The 22,057-nt window shown below is 41.4% G+C and overlaps 1 protein-coding gene across 1 annotated transcript in view; it reads left to right on the top strand.

Moving 5' to 3' along the window:
• Nucleotides 1–720: 720 nt before the first annotated feature.
• The window catches only part of gabbr1a (gamma-aminobutyric acid (GABA) B receptor, 1a), a 55,243-nt gene continuing 33,906 nt past the window's right edge, over nt 721–22,057 (top strand). Inside the window, exons 1-6 of the mRNA XM_076106784.1 lie at nt 721–799; nt 1,042–1,106; nt 3,089–3,227; nt 7,838–8,023; nt 9,772–9,789; nt 16,667–16,827. Coding sequence (XP_075962899.1) covers nt 721–799; nt 1,042–1,106; nt 3,089–3,227; nt 7,838–8,023; nt 9,772–9,789; nt 16,667–16,827 — 648 coding nt within the window. The remainder of the gene's footprint in view (nt 800–1,041; nt 1,107–3,088; nt 3,228–7,837; nt 8,024–9,771; nt 9,790–16,666; nt 16,828–22,057) is intronic.

The raw sequence follows: 22,057 nt of genomic DNA, 5'->3' as shown, positions 1-22,057 counted from the left end.
TCAACAGTGAGGTTGCACTGTGGGTAATGTAGGCCCAATGTTTTGACAAGGAAGAGGAATGCTTGGAATTAAAAAAAATCAGTGGTTCTGCTGCATCAACCCTTTTCAATTTTTTTTGAAACTGTCCATTGTAAGTCGGACAGTGTTGGCATATAGGAGTGCCTGGGTGTGGTGGGTCGTTGTACCTTTAAATTCTGTCAACACACATAACAGCACCTTTTCTACAGTCTGCAAGCTGTTCCAGAAACTTTTCTACCCTGAACTGAAGAAAACTCAGAAATCCATTGAGCTCGCCTTGGCGTGAAATGTTTCTGTGGGCAGCCGCTTTGCAAAAATCCGTACCATCAAAACCTGAGATGAAGCTTCGTATACTTGGCTTTTGAAAGGAAGCCAAGCTGGCTATCAACTGCCTGTCTGCACTGTAAATACAAACTGAGGCAGGGAGAGAAAAGTGGACTCATCTTGCAGCTCGTCCTCTCTGTGCACAGTCAGGCAGGTTGAAAAGGGAGCGTTTGTGCCAAAGAGTTGATGCATCCCTTTTTCAGAAGGACAGTCAGTAGTGGACCGACTGAGAGTGTTGCATTAATATAAGAGTGTTTTTCTCAGTAACCCTTTTCTCTTTGTCTCCCGATTCCTCTTCTGTCTTTCTTCGAAAAAGCCTCAATTTCCTCGACATACTTTAAAAAAAACCTCTCTCTTCCTTCTCTTTCAGATCCAGAGATGGCTCGACTATTGTTCCTGATTATTCTCTATGCTCTTCCATCTCTCGTTGTGCCCATACATAATTCATCAACTGGAGGTAATTTGTGTGTGTTTGTGACTGAATATGTGTGTGAATCTGTATGTGTGGACAGAAGTAACTCCGCAGAGATTGGTAAGTGACCTGAATGAAGCGCTGTAAGTTTTGCAGGGAGGAAGGCATCAGTTAAATTGACAGTATGTTGAGTTGCTGTAATGTTTCTACATTATCTGGAGAAAGAGCTCTCCCTCTCTGCTCTTCTTGTCCTTGATTGTTCTTCCTCTTTCTTTTGTTTTTTTCAGGCTGCGCTATCATCCGGCCTCCCAGGGATGGGGGGATCCGCTACAGAGGCCTGACACAAGAACAGGTACAGAGAATGCTGTTACTGCTCTGAATGTAAATCACACAGCCCCACCTGTCAAATCAAGCATGTTAAACCACAGCTGGCTTGGAAGATTTTCAAAATACATAACACAGAATTGGAAGTAATAAGCAGCTAATACTCACTGTGATGTAATTTCTTCCTAATTGAATTGAACATAGAAGATGACAGCCTGAGAAAATAAAAATGTGCGACAATAACAACACAAATTAGCTGGTGATTATTACTCCATATGATGAAGGATATTTCAGCTAGCGATATAATAACATTGACTAATGATGTAACAATGTCCAAGAATAATATTTTAAGATGTCATGATATCAGCTGACATTATTAGTACACCATAAGTCAAAAGTAAGTTGCATTATTGCGCTTAAAAAAGGAATAGTTAGATGTATTTTGGAAAATACAGATATTTTCTTTATTTCTGAGACGAGACGATGGATACCAATCTCAAGTCTGTGCACTAAATATGCTGATTTACACAAATTTCTGCCAAATTTAGCCTGATATATCCTTGGAAATTTGGGATCTCCATTACAATTTAAAATGCTTGACTTCTACTGACTGACCCAGTGGCAGGTGAGTAAGATTAAAACAAATCCCCTGACTTTATGGATTTAACATAACAAATGCATACAGCCGGTTTAATCAGATGAAATAATAAATGCCTCTAGTCCTCCCTTAATATTCTGCTCATCTGAAAATGAGTTGTAAATTACAACAAACAAAGCAACAAACATATATTGTGCATCTTGCTTTTTTGCCATTTAGTTTGATATAGAATGCATTACTGTTTGTTAGTCTAAAGATCCCCTCCAGACATTATTTAAGACATATACAAAATACTCTGCTTTTAATAATGACTACTCTCAGTGCATGTGCACTGGAGGTTTCAAGTTTCCACATCACAACTGCGTGAGTTGCATAATGGACAATGATAGGCTTCCAAATTAGTTGCGATGTGGCAAAAGTCATGCTCCTATATGTTCATGTGTTAAACTGAGGGTTGAGGTGAGCACAGATAAACTCTCCTTCTTCAGCAGATGAATGTGAAAACAGACGCTGTACAAGCGTCATTCTGCACAGTGAAGCTCAAACATTCAGCTGAAGTAACAATACATTCTTGAGTGGCGAGGGACGATAAAGCTCACAAGATTGTAATGAATTCTGTTCTGCAGCAAAACTGAAAATAGAGGGAGAGGGATTGGTGCAGTTTCAAAGTGTTGAAGCTGAGCCAGTCAAACGATTGAAATCTAATTGCAGCGCTCTGGACGTATGCACACAATGACGTGCACAAGGCGAGAGTTGGCCCCCCATAACAGCCCATTTGTCCTGCTTGGCTGAGCTGCCTCTCTAGGGGGGAAAAACAACTTTATCCTGTTGTGGTTGCATGAATACGAGTAACCCATCATTTCTAAAGAAAGACCAAACTAAATCACCATTACATCTAAACTTGTATTACTTTTTGATAGGCATGCGGAACACAGAGATGGGTTAGTTAGTTAAATCAACATATTTTACACCCTTCAGGGACATGCTGATGGGTGACACCAAAAACCAAAATGTCTGTGCACCTCCGTGCACACACGTGTCCAACACACACACACACACACACACACACACACACACACACACACACACACACACACATACACACACACACCTCAACAGGAAGTTGAAACGTAAAGCTGGGCTATCCTGCTTACTGCCCTCCTCTCCCAACCAGAGAGAAGGTGTAATTCAAAATGTGACAGCCCATCAATTCAGACTATATTGCCATAAAGTGTTCTTCCTAGTAAAACTTTATTGCCACAGCCATATGGCATCAGAGTCTATTCCATTGAGGCAGACTGAAGAGGGGCCCTGAGTGAATGAGGAAAAACTGGTAAAAGAGAGCATCAATCATGCTTTAATCACTGTCCCTTCTTCTCCCAATCTCTTGTCTGTTCGTGTTTCCCTTACAGATCCGCAGTGTGCAGATCCTCCCCGTGGATTATGAGATAGAATACATCTGCAGAGGAAACCGAGAGATCGTGGGACCCAAGGTCAGGAAGTGCTTACCCAACGGCACATGGACGGACATGACGCTGCACAGCAGATGCTGTAAGTCCTTTTTTTGTCATGTGTTTCATCCCCCCTTTAATCCCTCCACTCTTCCTCATCTCATCTCTTTTCAAAACAATTCTTGTTTAAATGACTTCTTACGTGTTCTGACTCAGCATCAAATGAAGTTACAATAAAATAAAAGCCCATAAACACAGAGGGAAAGTGCTCACTCCTATTTTAGAAGACTGAGGTTGGAGTCATTTCAATGGACAGTAAATTAGGTCTAATGCAATGCAAGTCCAATATTCACTCTGTTTTAGCTCGGTTTTTGGTCTCCTATATCTCCTGAGGGAGGTATCTGGCTCTTGCAGCTGCTGTCTGTCTGCTGTTTGGTGCTGAGCAGATAGTTTAAAGTGGTTTTTTTAGAGCTTTTTTTTGATGAAAACAGCTGCAACCAATAACAGCAAAATGAGAGTTAATCAAAACAATAAAGTTGTGTCAGCTCAGCTAAACAGAATATTTTAAGAATATATATTATAGTGCTTTAAATAGTTGCTGTTGATGTTGTAGAGCTGGGCTTTATGGAATAAATAAAAGCTGATGTTTAACCTCAGAGACCCGCACGTTTTGGAATTGCCAGGATCAGGTATGACTGGAAAGCTGACTTGTGGATTCAATAAGCTCAATTGTGTTCATGTATGATGATGTTAGTCCCCACAGCGGCGTTTTTTTCATTTTTAACTTTACGTCACTGTATAAAATGTGATAAGATGTGTGGCTTTCCTGTATATATTGACAATAAGGTGGTTTCTGAATAATGTCCAGTTCAGATGTGCTAGTCATTCAATTGCCGAAAAATGCTATTCTCACAGGATTCTCCAGATGTAAATCACAGCATATATATGTGTTCCTCAAGGTACTGGTGTCTTAATGTGGTATTTTAATCTTTTTTTTTTTAATCAATAATCGAGTGGCTGAATTTTACCCCCAAATTTGCTTGATAAATGGGGTCAACCCAAATACCCATGAACTGCTGCAACAACTTATGAGACAGAAGAAAGCATAGGAATGGCCATCATATACTTCATAATGCTCATACTTATACACCTTCACAGTTTGTTTTAATGAATGAATTTAACTTATGATTTATAATTAGAACAACTTGACACACTGTGCTAAACTGCATCTCAACTGTATCTTCAGGTTCCCAGCTTTCAGATGATATGCACCACTTCTATGTGGCATGTACTGCTGACATGCTATCTCCCCCTAAAGATCCACTGTCCTCCCCTAAGAAAGACAAAATAGGTTAATAAAGAATAAAACAAGAAAACACGTGTGGAGTCTCCCACATGCCTTTTGGTGAACTACAAATGCGTTCCCTTATGCACCACTTGTTAGTTTTTATGCTGGAGGCATTATGTTTTGGGTTGTCCGTCCATATTTGATATGAAATTTTGATAGAATCGATATGCTAATTATCACAGTTTCACACAAACGTGATGACATTTTGAACATACATGGATGTAAACTGGAACTTGACTGGTTGGTAGAGGCAAACAACCATGAGGCGGTCATTTTTTAATGAATTTTTTAACATTTCTTTTCATTTCAATACGTAAATTTAGGCTATTATGGATAGGTCCCTTACATGAAATGAATTAACTTCATTCATGATCTAGATAACAATATGTGTGAGGTGGGATTATTTTGTCACACATTTTGGTTGAATGGTCACAAATGAATTCAGTGAAAGTTTTTCTCTTGCTGTACCGGTGACATGCCACCAACCAGAGCTTGTAAACATACATTGTCAATACTTTGTTTTGTTGAATTCTGATGAATAGGTTTGATATTTTGTGTTTCCTGCTGAGTAGTTTTTTAGTGTTTACTCTGAGGTATGTGTGCCTGATGAAGGGCTAAATTAACACATGTCAATATGAATTTATCCGTGATACCCCAATAGAGAATAGTTTGGGCTGAAACTTGCTGGGTATTGATTTGGAGTGCTCATTGTGTTTAAAGAATAATGGAGCTAGCGTTCGTGAAAACCAACAGTTTCCTATTGGACGGTGAGGCCTGAATGTAATTTCGACTCATATCACACCTACAGTTCCTCTGCAAATACTGAGAATAAGGCCAGAGATCTAATCAAATCCCCGTAATATCTCCTGTTTTTGTTCTTTCAGGTCACATTCAACATCAGTGAAATTGTTTTTCCCCCCCAAGAGTACATTCTCCAAAGCAGGCTTTTTGTTTTCTCTGGCTTATGTAAGAGCACAAGCTGCAATGTGCAGATTGAAGTTTTATTATGTGCTCACATGCTGGAAGCAAGATTCAACAAACTCGGCAGCTAAACAAATTATATTCGAGAGCTTGGCCATTTTGTCAGAAAATATCAAACCAAGAGAAATGGAGGCTGCGAGCGAACATCACAAATGTGGGCTGAGACCTTTCTTACAGGTCTAAACACATTTTACATTGTGTCTGTGTTGTATTAAACGCAAGAGGAGGAAAATGTCCAGATGCATGCAGGAGCACCTGCAAATAGAACTTTAACACATGAACGACTTCTCAGAGGCAAAGCTGCTCAAGAAGCAGAAGTAATCTCCTCAGTCTCAGATGTTGGAAAAACATTTTTACCTTATTGCTCATTTCCATCCTGTTTTTCCACTTCTGTACTGCTTGTTCACATGTTGGATAACGACGGTACAGTACGCATCGTTTCAACGCTGTCTTCCTGAGGAGCCAATGTCAGCAGCAGCAGCAATAACCAGAGGAGAGGAAAAACCTTGAAGAACAGATCTATTGCTTTTGTCACGAGGCTGGAGTTTGTGACTAACAGTGCTAATCGTTTATGTAACCTCATTACTTCACGTTTAGTGCTTATTAGAAAATCTTATCATGCTGACACACTAAAACTAAATCGGTAAACATGCCCTGTGAACGTCAGTCAGCTTGTTAGCATTGTCATTGTGTCATTAGCATTTAACTACTTCAGTAAAATTACCTGCATTTATGTTGATTTCTTTTGGCTGGATGACACAGTTGGAGTTGTGCTTCAGGAAATGAACCGTTTTTTTTTAGCTGATTGTATTTGCCAGGCCTGGAGAGAAGGCAGAATATTACACAAAAATAAAGAAATCAGTCAAACTAGCTGCTAGCATGGCTGCAGACTTTTTAAGTCTACTGATCCTTTAGTAAAGCCCCCCCCCCCCCCCCCCCCCCAAAAAAGTATGATTCCATCCTAGACTGTTTTAAAACTTTGGTCATGATAAAAGCTAACTAACGGGTTAGCTGAAGTAACTAAATTCTAAGTAACTGAAGTATTAAAGCATGTTCCAAGAGTTTTCTCTGACCTGCAGCGGATTTTTCTAACAGATGAACAAGCTCCCCCTGACTCTGTGGGTGCACCATTGGACTGTAGACTACATATTGTGTACACTGGGGCTCTGATAGAAATCACAGACTAACATACTATGCATACTAAGTATGACATCAAATTGAGTGTGTTGTGCGTTCGGACTGCATAGTAAGTGGAGTGTGAGAACAGGAGACACGCCTGGATGTAAAGGACTACTAGATTAGCAAGAATGTGAATGCACTGCAGCAGCTCTTCATACTGTCATGGCGGACTGCGAGGCAGTTAAGAGGGAAAACCTGAGAGCTAACATGTATGACGTACTGTAGAAAACCTTTTCTAACACTAAGATATTTAATAATTTAAATTTGCCTTGAAATAATACTGGAAAATATTAAATTGTGTGGAAGAGATAATGTTGATTTACATTTGTGATCAACAATTTCCATTCAACATTAGCTCGGACCGGTACTGTGGTGATCCATACAGTTATGTGATGCAGAGAGTTCGTATTGCTTACTGCAGGGAGAACAGTCTGCTGGTAATGGCATACTTAGTGGGTATTTTAGTGAGCAGTGTGTATACTCATTGAGCATGTATGCAGTAGGTTAGTATGCTATTTCGAACATAATCTCGTTCTGAAATGTAGTCTTCCATGTTTCAGTTGGCCCTTTGGGTTTTCATTTGACAAAATTACATTTTATCACCAATTTAATATAAATAATGGACAAATAAAAGTGTTGAAACACATTACAGCTATTGCCTCATCTCCAGCGTCTTAGTGTCTTTCAGCTCAATGTTTTTGATTAAACTTTTTCATCCAGTTTAATTCCTCTCATCAACCCTGTTTCCAGACGCAGCGGGCAGCAGCTCTGATAAAAACCCACTGTCGACTACCTGAAGAGGAAGTTAGCGATTAACTGGTGAACAGTGTGAAGCATATCGCAGCTACAGAGACAGATATTTACCGCTGGAGTTAGTGGAGACTAAAACTGAACGTACGCTCATCAAGTGCCCAGAAACACGAGTCTAAATGAATGCTGATGTCTGCTCTGCTGCTTGTCTAAGTAACATGTAACAGTAATAACTTTATAAGATGTTAATATATCAATGTTGTGTTTGTGTGCTGGTCATTTGGCAACTCTCATTGAGCTTTTGGACAATCTTAATTCCTCATCCAAAGCACTTTGACCTCTGATACGTGTTTGTGTTACTGCGACTCCGTCTCCCGGTTATTATGCATTTACCTCTCTATAACTCCCCGTGTCTCGGCCTCCCTCTCTTTTGTGGTTCTTCTGGTTCCCAGTGCTGCTGTGCCTGCGGGTGTGGACCTCCCTGGAGAACGGCCGGGTGACGGTGAAGCCCCCCGGTCAGCCAGTGGAGGGGACCGTGCTCCATTACAGCTGCCACGCCGGCTTCATCCTGGAGGGCAGAAACATCAGCCATTGCACTAAACTGGGCAAGTGGGATGCGCCCAAACCCACCTGCCTCTGTGAGTATCTAAGCCAGTGTGACGAAATGAGATTTTACATTAAGCTTCCAATTACAGTGGATTTAAGAAAATAATGTGGTGTGGTGGGATGCCTTGTCTCGGGGGAGACTCAGTAAGGGTCTGCAGGCTAAATGACAACATAGACGGTGATTAATGACGTCTACATTACCGCTGCAGCCAGAGAAACAGTCAGCGAACATTTTAACCACAGGGACCAACTTTGTATCAATGCTTCTGATATAAATTCTCAATATCAATCAAGTAGAAACAAATAAATCTGAAATTGGTATGGGTGATTCTTTGCGTTGTGAGAAACCTTTTTTGTTTACCACTGAAGAAAAGATTAAGAAAAAGATACATTTTTTTAAAGATTTACTGTCACTTTTAGAGCTGAAGCGATCATTCATAGACTGACAAGTAATCTGGAACTATTTTGATAATCAATTAATTGTGTAACTCGATTTCCCCCCCAAAAAAGCCAATCATTCTCTGGTTCCAGATTCTCAAATGTGACGACTAGACGCTTTTCTTTGTCGTATATGAAACTAAAGTGAATGTTTTTGAGTTAATGAAATAAAACAAGCGATTTAATGTCATTACCTTGGCCTTTGCTAAATATTATAGGCATTCTGACATTTTAAAGTGAAAATCGATTCATGTATTTAAATCCCTAACTGATCCTTTATTGGCAGAAACGTTCCTTGTATTCAAATAAACAGACGACATCCCCTTCATTACACAGAGATGGTTCACTTGTGCAGCCGTGCCTCACAGAAATGGGAACATGAGGTTTTAAAGATGACGGATAATTACAAACACATGCTCTCCCAATGGCGAAGCGCGGTTGCTAGGCAATAAATGATCCAACCAATCAGAGCATGAGGGTAGTTCATACGGTGGTTGGCACAATCAGGTAAAAAAAACAAAACAATGGTGAACACCTGATGTCCCACACATTAAACTATGTGTACACTGGATAAACACGCAATGAACATATACGACGAGAGTGCGAGCGGATATTTGCGATATCATCGACACCCGAGAGCGTTCGTTCCTCGCTTACGACAGTTGGCAGGTCTGAAAAGATTTGTCCAAAATTAGGACAAATAAATGAGGATTTACTGAAAGATTTGAGATTGCCAACTGGTCATCATCAGAGGAGGAGTTGGCATGGCAACCAACTAAAGTTGCTATGGGAATGGTTGCATTAAAAGAGATGAGAGAGGGAACTATCAGCACAGTAGGACTGGGCAACTGAGGAGTAGGTGACATATTGCGTAATAGTTTTTAAAAATAATCTAGAAGATGCTCTAGAATTCTCTCGTGTGCTCTGATTGTTTATTTCTTCTATGTTGTTGCTTTGAGATTGTCTGTGGTACCGACACTAAATATAACTATAGATTTGAATATACTATATTTTTGTGGTGTTCCTGTAAACGTAGGATTACATAATATTAACAACAGGAAAGTACTGCTCAGCATCCAGTGCTCAGGACAAATACAATGATGTGTTGCTGCCATCTAGTGGAGGGAAATTATTTTCTTTTTTTTGCTTTACTGCACCATTTTCTTTTTACAAATTATACATTAACACGGTGAATAATTCAATTAAAAAAACATCAGGATCTCCCATCAAATTCAATGTACAATGATCTTTTCCTTCTTGTTAAATGTTCTGTTTCCACTTGAGTTGCATTTTTTAATCAACTGTTCTTTTTTGCTTCTTTTTGTGTGTTTGCCGGCCAAAGATGACAGAAACTACACAGGTATAGGAATCTTTCTTTCTTATTATCATGTCCATGATAGCCAAGTCTTACTACAATGCAATAGTTAATTAGTTATGCTTATTATTGTGTGGTGTGCCCAGCCAGCATGGACTTATGTGTCACTAAAACATTAAACATTTGTACATTAACTATGCACAAAAACGTATACAAAACAAGGTTTCATGCAAAAAATAAAAATCAGAAATGAAGGACATTTCACTGAAATGTGTATCCCTTAATAAAATATCATGTAATCATTATGAATAACACGTGAAATGTCTCACCCAGAACACATAACCGTTGTTTGTATAGCTAATGGTAATGTACCTGAACGTAACTGTGCTCACAGAGATCTTTTATTTAAACGTCAGGCTTTACAACACTGTGCTGCAGATGCAATGTGTGCTCTAACCACAAGAGGGCAGCAGCAGCCTAAAGCACTGACGTGTGGCTGGAAATAAAATCTGACTTCACAGGGAAAAGGAAACTTCTTCTATGAACAGCTTGTCCAATTAAAGATGATTTTTTTTCTGCCTTGAGAAACAAGATCATTGAAGTTGTACACACAGTTAAATAAATTACTTTTCGTATCTAATATTAGAGCACATACATTTTTATCTGACAGCGTTCCCATCAGCTCCCCCACCTGCCAAGGAACACGAGGAACATGTTTCTACTCCCGAGTGTTGAGCAAATCCTTCTTTTATGAATCAAAAGCACAGAGAGAGAAGATTAAGACTATATAATCTGCTCAGGAGCATCTTTAGTGAGGTAGCATTTTCAACTCATCTCATCCACACTAAACCCCCTTATGTCTTTAGTTAATTTTAATTTCAAAGTTTTAATGAAAATTGCATATTAGTTTGATCGCTCTTGCAACACACGCCCCTGCCCTCCAGAGTTAGAGAAAGGTGGAATTTTGAAAATGAAGAAGGTTAGCTGTGAGTTTGTCACCTAAATATAATCAGGTGTGGAATATTCCGCTCACGAACCCCAGTCCGACACACGGCGCTGTTAGACCTGCAGTTTGCAACAGGTCCTTTCTGAAAATGACCTTATGCGCCCCGGCAGCTTTTCCTGGAAAAATAATGAGTCAAAACATCAACTGTAGTGCAGACGTTTTATCTGATCAAGGCAAAGGATGATGAATACATGCGTTACTGTTGCACGATGGCTCACCCTCTTGCACGGTTATGTCACCACATTAGGAATTGGCAAGATATTGAATCATACACGAGCTGCAATCCTTGGATGGATCACAACGCTCACGGATGAATTAGGCATAGACCTGTTTCATGAGACGAACACACCTGTTCACTCACACACATGCTACTCATGCACACACACTGTGCAGAAACTAAACTTCAGATATAGTTTCAGGCAAGTAATCCCAGAAGTTGCTGATAAAAAAACTTTCCAAATGTCACGGACAGACTTGACAAACACATAATTAACAAAGCAGCAGAGAACACTGTTTCCTCAAATAGAAATTTCCATCTTCTGTCTCAATAGTGACCTCCTTCTGGGTCTGCTCTCTCTCTCTCTCTCTCTGTCTCTCTCTCCACTGCATGTGCCATCACCACCCACTTACTGCCTCCTCAGCGGGAGAAAGGTTAATACCCTGCTCCTGTCTGTGTCTGCTCTACCCTGTGTGTGTGTGTGTGTGTGTGTGTGTGTGTGTGTGTGTGTGCGCACACATATATGCAGTAGGATTGCATTTCTAGTTTCTGTTTCCTCCAAGTGCTGTATAACAAAACCACCAGAGTCAAAAGAAACAAAGCAGCAAACAAGTTATTATATATACTAAATAAACTCTGTATATACTGTATGTATATGTCACGTATGTACTCAGTATTATACAGTATATTTATATTATTCTATTTAATAATCTATCTAATCTTTTTGGGAAGATTGTTTTTTAGAATGTAGAAGCACTCACATTCATTAAAGCAAAAGGATGGCATAGTTCTAAATATATATATACAGTATATATATATATATTTATTTATTTTAGCTGTTATTTGAAAAGCAGTAATGCATTAGTCCATGTCCCATTTGTGATCAAAACATTGTGTTTATGTAAACTAAAAACTTTTAGTGAGATTACATTTATTTTGTCTTTTTGACAAAGACACAACCTGGTAGTTACTAACAAATGTTACTCAAACAGGAATAAAGACAGCATTTGTTGGAGACTGTTTTCAGTGGTGGACTAATACAGGTTTGGTGCACTGGGGAGTATTTACAGCAGCAGGACAGTGTCTGTGGGACTGACTCAAAATAAACTACAGTACCCCTGTTCATCGAAATCAAAGCACATGAAGGCTCATTGATGTGTTTTTTTTTCATAGTTTTGACAACAATAGAATCCAGCTGCCGTACAAAGTAAGAGCTTTATGAAACAGAGGAATGAGATATATCAGCCGTCGGCCACACAGACAGCACCACTAGTAGTGGTAAAGCTGGATTAATTCATTGTTGGTTTTTGGTCCTTTCATGGGATTTGTTGAAAATAAGACAAAACATGGCCGCCCTCATCCTCTAAAAAATGGGCTGTATCATTGGGATTTTAGCAGTGCTTTAATCTTGGCATGTGAGTCATCTGTTCGGTCGCACGTGACAACAAATGGATTTTTAAAGCTGATGAATTCAGTCTAAAACACTGTGATATAGCAGAAAATATTCCTTCTTCACATCTATGTTCATAAAAGTGGTTACCAAACGTTGCTATAAAGCTTATGCCCTAGTGGCAGGGTATTCTTTACAGTCGAACAATGAACTTGTTATTCTCAACTCCCCTCCACCCTGATACCCAGGCATGATATATTACTCTAATAACCGAGGCGCTGCAGAGTATTGGAAACTAGTGTGTGTTGAGCTGCTGCTGCTGCTGCTGCTGCTGCTGGACAACTTATGTAATGATGATGCTGTATCGAAGTTACAGCTTTTTACTGCATGATGAACTATATCTTTATAGCATGCTGGCCAACATTTATGCTCCTATAAATTGTTCTTCCAATAATTCTGGCGCTGCAATGTGTAAATACATGCTGCGTTTTCACCTTGCCCATCTGGCACAACAAGCAAAGTCGGACAAGCAAAAAGATTGCCTTATGAAACACTCTTTGACCAAAGTCTCACCTCTACACAAAGAAACGGGTTCTGACTCGTACAGTCAGCATTGTGGGAAGACAAAACCCTCACTGAATAAAATGCCAGCGTCTTGCGAATTTAAAACAGTCTGATTGATTTTACTCAATACATTTTGTCATCACAATCATTTTCACAATGATTCAGATTGAATAACAAGCGCTCTGCAAGTGGAGGACAGAGTAATCAGCTGTTACAAAAAGGGAACATTCAAAAACGGTATGTTCCCCCTCTGACAACGTCTGCCAGGAAGAAAAACAGGCCATTTCCCTGAAGGATGCCCAGTGTGCAAACTGCAGACACACACACACAAGCGTACAGTACGAGGCCGGCTCAGCAACATGTTACAGCACTCGTGTCTCCGTTGCATCTCCTCCAGGCTGTGCCACAGTTAATGTCTCCTCTGAATGTGGTATTTTGCCACCACCGGGGGTTGTTAACACTGTACTCTCCCATGCTGGTGCGTCTCGCATGTGTCGGCTGTAGGATTACGGAGCGAAAAAAAAAAAGGAATATAAAGTTCACGGCTGAATAATTGATAGCGCGTTGGATGGGCCACTGGGTGGAAGTGGAAGGCAAATGCCAGCCGATGATCACTACACTCACCTCAGCCTGTGAGGCCTTGTTAGCAGCTGGATCTTAATAGCTCTCTGCTACATGGAAATATCCAGATAATGAGATTTGGGTAATGAACCAGGGTGATATAATAGTCATACTCCATCGCCATAACTAGAGTGTTTTTAATTTAGAAATAATGGTCTTCTTTTCAATTGCTGCAGTAAGTAATTTTCAAAAGGGAACTTTAACACTGACATTACATTGCAATTAGAACGCTTGCACGGGGACTACAAAAACCAGAGCATGAAATGAAATAACAGTATTGTTTGCAAAGTAAAGATCTCAGGTAACGAGCTGTTAACCTTTAACATCCCTTAAAAGATTCATCAAAATCAAATGAAGTTGGCAGACGTGTCTCCAAAAACATCAAAAATCCATTTTAGAAGATGACTTTCGGATCATTCTTTTTCTTTGTGGTGGAAAATGCTTAACTTTAATTTGTTTTCCTTTATTTAAGATCACATTACAGCAGCTGTTCACGCAGTCGTCTTTAGTTAGATACTTAGAATGATCCGTCTTTTCTGTTTTTAAGGTCTGATTTTAGAACACAAAAATAGAACGTGCGGCTTTTCATTTGAGATGAAGAAAGCAAAAAATATTTTGTTAAATAAATAAAACTAATTTAGAAAGAAGGGTGTTTTCTCCAAAATGTATTCAAATGTATTTTCCTGAAGCCTCATGTAGAAGGGGATTCTTTCCATTATAAATATTTAAAAAATGATATCATACCACTCTTCTATAGATGGGATGTCTGGTTTAAGCCATTTATTTGTAATTGCCTTATAGCAGCTACACTCAACATTTCAAATAAGTATTTTGTTTGTTGTATTTGTGGTCGTATGTTGTAATTCTTGCCCTAAATGTAGTCACCAATTCTGTATAAATCGCGTGACTCTTCATTTTGAACTGTAAAGGCTCAAAGGCCATCGTGCCTGACTTTGTGTGTACTTGTTATATGTGTCAGATGGTGCGGGTGCATGCTCGCATGTCTTTGTGTGTCGGAGTTACAAATAGGGACTGTGCTGGATGTGAACAGAGGATTCAAACAGGTGTGCAGGGGAGCCCAGTTTCTCTCTTATCTACACTAACTGCATTGCTGTTTCCAGAAATAAAATGGAATGAAGTCAGCCCTGACTGATATACTGCCTGCCACATTTCTTGCTGATTTCTCAAAGCAGCTTCTGCAGCACTGTATGGACTTGGCCGTGGAGAGGAGGCAGAGATGAAACGGTCTATGAATTAGCAGAGGTGGTTACAGAGCCGGGTTGCTCACTGCTCGTGTGTGCTGGGCCATGTAATGGAGCTAATGATTTGCAGGTCAAGCAGCAGCTAGGTATCTGTGTTAAAGCCAGGCTAAAAGTTACATGTTTCTGTACAGGCATTCATGCTCCCCAGAGGATAAATCCTCCTTACTTTGGAGATCCTCTGACTCTTCTTTGTGGGTGGATTGCCATGAAATTTGGTTCCCACATTCAAGTCCCCCTCAGGATGAATAACAAAGATTTATTTTAATTATTATTTACCTTCCTCTGTTAATTAAAATGCAAATGTGTCCAATGCTTTGGTTCAAACCTGCAAAGCTAGAGGCATTCTCATAAGCCTCAGCTGTACTCATGTTTATTGCTAATTAGCAACTTGCTAAGATGGTTGTTGCATGCACTACATCACTGCTGACACTGCTTTGATTATTTTACGTTACTTACCACACAGCTGCCGGGTCAATATATTAATCAATACAAGACATTGCTTTTCACCATGTCGCCCAAGTCCTACCGAGACTGCAAAAGAACCAAATCCATGCGCACTTGGCATAAACAAATCTGACTCTCTGGTGACGTCACATTTGGCCTCCTGGAGCTGATGCATTGATCATAAATTGGTTATGGACCCGCTAGCCTGCAGCGTGAGCCAATTGCCAGCTGCAGCAAGTGGTGGGAGTAAAAGGAGCCAAATGCAAAGAGGAACATGTGACCAAAAAACAAAAAAAGAGGTCGTGTGGGACTGTGGTGGAATAGATGCACTGTTTTCAGTTAAGCACAGCGTGTAACTCATTAGAAAACCATTGAGGAGATTTTGCCCAGAGCCCCCTCCTAACCACTCATCTCTCTCTCTCTCTCTCTCCCCCCTCTCTCTTTCTCAGCATACATTTCAGACTTGTCCTGGCTCACTCTCCCTCTCTCTCTCTCCCTCTCTGTCTCTCTCTCACACACACAAACACATACACGCACACACTTCTCAGTCTGCCGGTGCTGCAGTGGATCAGACGCAGAGCTCAGGCGCGCCTGCTTTTCCGCGGCAAATCGTCTCATCTGTTGGAATACGGCTGCGTTAAAGGGGGGGGGGGGGGGGGAGATGCTGTCTGCTATGTTCTGCTGCTTCAGCTCTCAGTTCACTCTCCGGTTGTTGTTGTTGTTGGGTTTTTTCTAGCTGCAGCTCCCAATCCACACTCATTTGACCCGGTTGACGTGTTCTGCGCGGACTCCACTCTCTAATTCGCGCGTCCTATTTTCTTTCTTTTGGAGCGTAAGCCAATATTCATGATCGATTGCAGGCAGAAAGCGATGCGTTAGTTCAGTCGCGCCGAATGCGTGGACTTGCGGAGATATGGCTCGGATTGCAGGATTGAAACTTGACTGCCGAGCATCTCGAGGCGAGCAGCAGCGTCCTCACATGATCGCTCCGAGTCTGAACTGTGTTTGACTTCGTCCCCCCCCCCAAAAAAAAAAATCCAGCATGTTATGTATAATTAACCATGCATTATGCTAAATTATACGCCGACTCAAGTATTTACTCGATTCGCTAAACACTTGCAATTAAAAGTAAATAGCTGCAACGTCAAATCCAAACTGGGTCCAGTTTAAAGGAGCCGGACACGTGTTGAGCTCACTTACGTTTTAGTTGCGAAATAAATCAAAAATAGGCTTTGACCCGCGCCTGGCTCGCGCTGCAGCACCGGGAGGGAACCTGCTCCAGTTCAGCTCACCTTGAACCATGCCGGTGGCCTGCAGAAGTCCTCCGCGGGTAACTCGCGCGGCCCGCGGCCAAGCGACGTTCCTCCTCCGGGCATCTCTCACCGCACTTCTCCTCTTCTGGCCTCGGCCATCCGCAGGCAAGAAGAAGCTGTACATCGGAGCGCTGTTCCCCATGAGCGGAGGCTGGCCCGGCGGCCAGGCGTGCATGCCCTCCGCTCAGATGGCCCTGGATCTGGTGAACAACAGGAGCGACATCCTGCCCGACTACGAGCTGGAGCTCATCCACTACGACAGCATGGTGAGTGCATGTGGATGGGGAGTCAGAGGAGGTGCGCGCTCAAGTGATGTGCGGTGTCAGTCAGTGAGGGGGTCTCATCATCCGCCTCTCAAATTATCACGAGGAGCAACTGACTCTCTTGTGTCATTTTAAGTGTGCCGAAAGTCATCTGTCACATCTGTTTGTGATGTGTTTCATTTTGATGCTTCCTGAACAATGTTTCCTGACTTTATGGAGCTAATTATATTTTCCACCTTGGTTTTTATTTTTAGAATCGTGGCAGGTATATTAAATGTCACTTTGCCAAAATCAACAGGGCAGGGCTGCGAGTTTAGGAACACCTGCCTGCCTTTTCCCAAGTCACAGTTCTCAAAGAGGAGCTTTCATTAAAAAGGTCACCCCGCTGATAAGTAACCCTCAAGTCTCCACTCTGCCTCACAAAGGGGGCTCCCGTGCAATGTACAGTGCTGGATAGTGTTAAATGAACAAACACACCTCCTGCTTGTTGCTCATCAATCATTAATCACGGTGGTATTTTAAAATGTCAACATTATCAACGACTATAAATCCAATATCCGCCCCCTGACTGGTTTCATTTCCCCTGGCTGCCCCAGATTACCACCCACTACGCTGACATAGACTTTAATTAAAAAAGCACATTATTTATCTCTGTAAAAAAAACTAAAATGCTCTTGCTATTTACGCCTTGTTGCTACCTGTCCTAATTGCTATTCTGAAAGTTTTTCCTCCAAGAGAAAACCATTTTTCTCATCAGCGGGATGAGTGGAGACGCAGGAAAACAATTACTGGATATCCCCTCTGTTGGGTTATTATCAATCATGCTGCAGGACAGATGCCTGGAGAGCGGCCGGGGCACCAAACAGTTAACTGTACTGGGACTGGTTAGAAATATGCTACGAGCTTTATTCTGATTGGTGTACAAGGCTCTGCATTGGAATCCTGTTAAACAGAATAGCAGGGGGAGAGCGAATATGTGTGTGTGTGTGTGTGTGTGTGTGTGTGAGAGAGGGAGAGAGAGTTGGCATGGCAACACAGTTACTCGTGAAGCAAACCACAGAAACAAATAAGATTTCAGCTCTGTGAAAGTATGTGTGCAAATTCATATGCTGGATGTATGCAGAGCTGATAGTGCAGTGCATGCTTATTCCCAATGTGTCGCGCATACACCTTGTTCTTTGCAATCAAATGCTGAACAGATCAAACGTGTGCGTGCATCCTGTGATTACAAGTCTACTGAAGCGGGCAGCTGCAGATGTAGCTGCCGTATATAAACATAAAGATAAAGCAATGGCATGAGCACATTTCATAGGGATTGGGGGAAAACATCACTCCTCCTCGTGCTTCAGGAGTCACTGGCGCCTCCGGCTCGATAAATAGATGCAGATCCGCTGAATATAACAGCTCAAAGAGGCTGGTAGAACATTGTCTGAGCAACGCTGGCTAATTCCTTGAATTTAGTCCAGGAGGGAATTTATTGCTCCTGCTTAGGGTACAGTGTGTTTGGAATGAGTGTTTCTTTTTTTTTTTTACCTTCTCATTGCAAACACGTCTCACCTGGGTGGAATAGTAATGAGGATCTTACTCTCTGAGAGGTTGAAAAGCTATTATATGGAAAGGGATTAATTAGCTATGATATTTACATGCAGTTATGACGGCTCACGCCTCATTCTTGTTTGGTCAGAGAGCGAATCTCGAATAACTCTTTTGTTTGACTGGGAGATTAAGACAAGGGCGTAACTGGCCCTTTGTTTGCATCTCAAGATCAAAGCCGGAGAAGTGTAATTACGCAGCAGAGTCTCTTGACCCGAATTTATCACGATGCCGAACGTTTTTGTTATCGCGTCTTTCAAGTCTAGCTCGTAAACAGCAGCATTGAGAAAACGGCACGCGTTAAAGTTTGACTTGGATTTGGTAGACAGGTGCCTCAACACACATTCCCACACCGTGACCATTCGATTTGGGAGTATCAAGCGATGTCCTCAGCTTGTTCAACATCATACAATATTCATGAAGCTCAACACTTAATCCCAGCCTGTCCCTTTAATGGATGCAGATACCCCGTGGTAGCAGAACGGCTTGTTTCTCTGGCTATTCTGGCGACAGCATCAGACTATTTACAGCCTTCTGAGATCTACACACACACACGGACAGACGCGTACACACACACACACACACATGCAGTACGTGCAGACACACACACTCCGCGCAGGCCGTTGCCATGGATATATCAAAGCCGAGACTGCAAACTTTGATCAATTATTAACAGTGATGGAGTGAGACAGTGGAGATACAGAGAAATGGTGAAACAAGGTGCTTCCCTCACTCTTGTCCTTTATTTTAATTGGCAGCCGTGACACCATTTCCCCATTCACTGTGGCATAACCAGTATTCATCACTGGTCCCCATGCATGTCATGCATTGGCATACAAGCCTGAATGCGGGCGACAGATGTAATTATGAGGAAATTAGGAGATGTAGCTGCGCATGCTTTGAGATGCAACACATAGGCTGTCCCCCAGGCCCTTATCTTATCCCCTCTTCACACTCTTTTTATATTATTCAATCTGGAGTGTAATTAGAGAGTGTATTAGGACGAGCCAATGTCTTCTCCCGCTCTCCTCAGCCCAGGGAACATTGGGTTTCTTTCAAAGGTCCTCACGAGCTGGGTTTGACTGATTGAAAAGGCTGCATAGGCATGTTAACGACAACACTGTTATTGGCTCGGGGAATTTCAGCACCAAGGACAGCGAGAGAGGTGGCGGTGCTATGTCACGTATGTGTGCACATGTAGCTGTACGAGTGCATTTTTTATGACTGGTACACACACTGGTATGCACTAATCTCTTTCTCTGTGTGTGTGTGTGGGTGTGTGTACTTGTTCATCTACCTTTGTGAGCACCAAATTGAGTTCACCTTCAGAGTGAGGGCGTTATTGGACAGTCCTCACTTTTTCAAAGGCCTCAGACTTAAAGGGTTTAGGTTGGAATTAGGTTGAGGTGAGGGTAAGGGTTGAGGTTAGGCATTTAGTGGATGTGGTTAAGTTGAGGGTAAGGGGCTAGGGGATGCGTTATGTCGAAGAGTGTCCTCTCAAAGGTAGAAGCACAGCGATGTGTGTGTGTGTCGGTAAATGTGTATGTGAATGGCATCGGGAGCCGTCAATCCAGGCGCTCTCATGAGCAAAGGAGGGCTAGAAATGAAAGTAAAATGGTGATGACTCCAGGGGGTTGTAGAAGACAGACCTCCAAGAATAGCAGAGATTCTTCAACCTTTATGGCATACCTGCCAACACCCCTGTTTTCCCTCTCTATGTTTTTTTCTTAAGGGATACTGCGTGCTTTTTCACCTCTTACTGCCCCGTGTTTCCCTTTTTGTTTACCAAAAGGGTTTTTTAAATTTATTTTTTACGCTCGTCAAAACACAAGGTTCAGGTATGGAGTCTGATGCAGCTTTGTTCAAGAATAGACCTTCGTTATATCCCTGAACTGTCTGTCAGTAACTCTAAAGGGTGTAGCGACTGAATTAATTCCATGAAACACCAAAGTCAATCGAAGCTTTTGCAATTTCCGGTTCCATGCATATTAAGGAAAATGTGACCCCGTAAGTTCAAAGATCTAAGGCAGACTTATTTAATATGTGACACGGGATAAAGCATTTTAAGGGCGTTTGTCCACTAGTGATTGGTTTGCCATTCATTTGAATGCTTCTCTAACTATATTGTCAGTTTGGTCAGACATTAATCCAAAAATGTATCTTTAAAATTATATATAAAGATATATTTTTCAATATAAGATAAAAAATGATATTGACTAACCATGTCAAGAGGTAACAGTTTATTGTGTAGGAGAAAATAATGACTTAACCTCTACAAGCTCAGAATCTGCATTGCTCCGGCGAAGGAGGTCGTGTTTTCGGTTCGGCATGGCTTTGGCAGAAGTCTGTGCTCTCCGAGTGCCCGTCTGATTTAATTCTAATTCCTACACGTTATAAGCTGCGAGTAATTTGGAAAATGTATGCAAACAAGCCGTTATTGAACGCTGTGTGAGGTTGGATTGTAATGACATATTTAATATACTTAAAAGATATTCAGCAAAGAATTAGCCCTCATCAGAGTGTAGTTAAAACACTGTAACACCAGAAAGCTAACAAGCTTCTTCTCAGCATGCAGCCAGCCCACAGACACAGTGACAGGGAACACAAACAACCTCCAGGAAAAGCTGTATTTAAAAAAGGTCTGTGCGTCAATCTGCAGCTCCCCTCGCTCGAAGATAACACAGGAATTCATTTTCATGAGGCAGAAGGCAACCGACAGGCTGCAGCTGATTTTACCAGAGAGGAGGAAGTGATCTGTGAAATCAGCTGGGGAAGAAGTGATTGATCGGGAGGAAAAACCTGCAGCCTCTCGGCCCCCGCGTTGTACAAGGTTGCCTATTCCTATATGACGTCAATATTGTGAAGCTGCTTACCCAGTCGATACGAATGCAGGTAACCCAGTGGTTTGAGGATGGTTAGCAGTGCATGGGGATAGACTCAGGGAATCTTTTTTACAAGCATGGATTCCAAAACTCTAGTTTAGCCGAGTCCGAAGACATTCATTCCAGGTTTTTCTAGTACTTCTATTGCCGCAGGTTTTGGTGATCAAGCCAAACTGCCCTTTGTGGTGGAGCGTAAATTGAAACAGATAAACTTGTACAGATACATTTGACAGGTTTCAGTTATCCTCTATTGTGTACTCTGCTGCGCATTGGAGGATTTTTATGAAAAGGCGTTTTCTTTTAACCACAGTGACCAAAAAGACGAGACTCTGCTGTATCGATAGGTATATTACATGCTCTTATTCATGTATATTTTGATAGTAACAGTCTATGAAAGTCAGTGATAAAAACTTGCAAAAAGTATTCATAGAAAATCCTCAAACTTCTCTTGCAGCATAATCTAATTTCTGTCCAGCTGATCAAATTGAATACATTTTGCCAAATATACACTAAACTAACTTAGACAAATGTAGAATAAAGGTTTATTCTTTACCTTGGGAATACATAACTGTGGCAAAATATCCAAAAGTCAAGGTATACTTACAAGCTTCCTCCAAAGCTTCTTCACATCAAAATCTAGGGTTCAGTGTTGAGTAAGCGAGCTTACGTCTGTAACCCTCTCCTCCTCTCTGCTTGAGGCCTGAGGCTACATTAGCCACTGCTAGCATAACACACCTGAATCTCTGAAGGAACTATCA

This window comes from Anarhichas minor, unplaced genomic scaffold (assembly GCF_050575085.1).
Source record: "Anarhichas minor isolate MPS153535 unplaced genomic scaffold, ASM5057508v1 ptg000035l, whole genome shotgun sequence".
NCBI classification, from domain to species: domain Eukaryota; kingdom Metazoa; phylum Chordata; class Actinopteri; order Perciformes; family Anarhichadidae; genus Anarhichas; species Anarhichas minor.
Note: the sequence above shows the minus strand (reverse complement) of the source record. Positions and strands in the feature narration are given on the sequence as shown.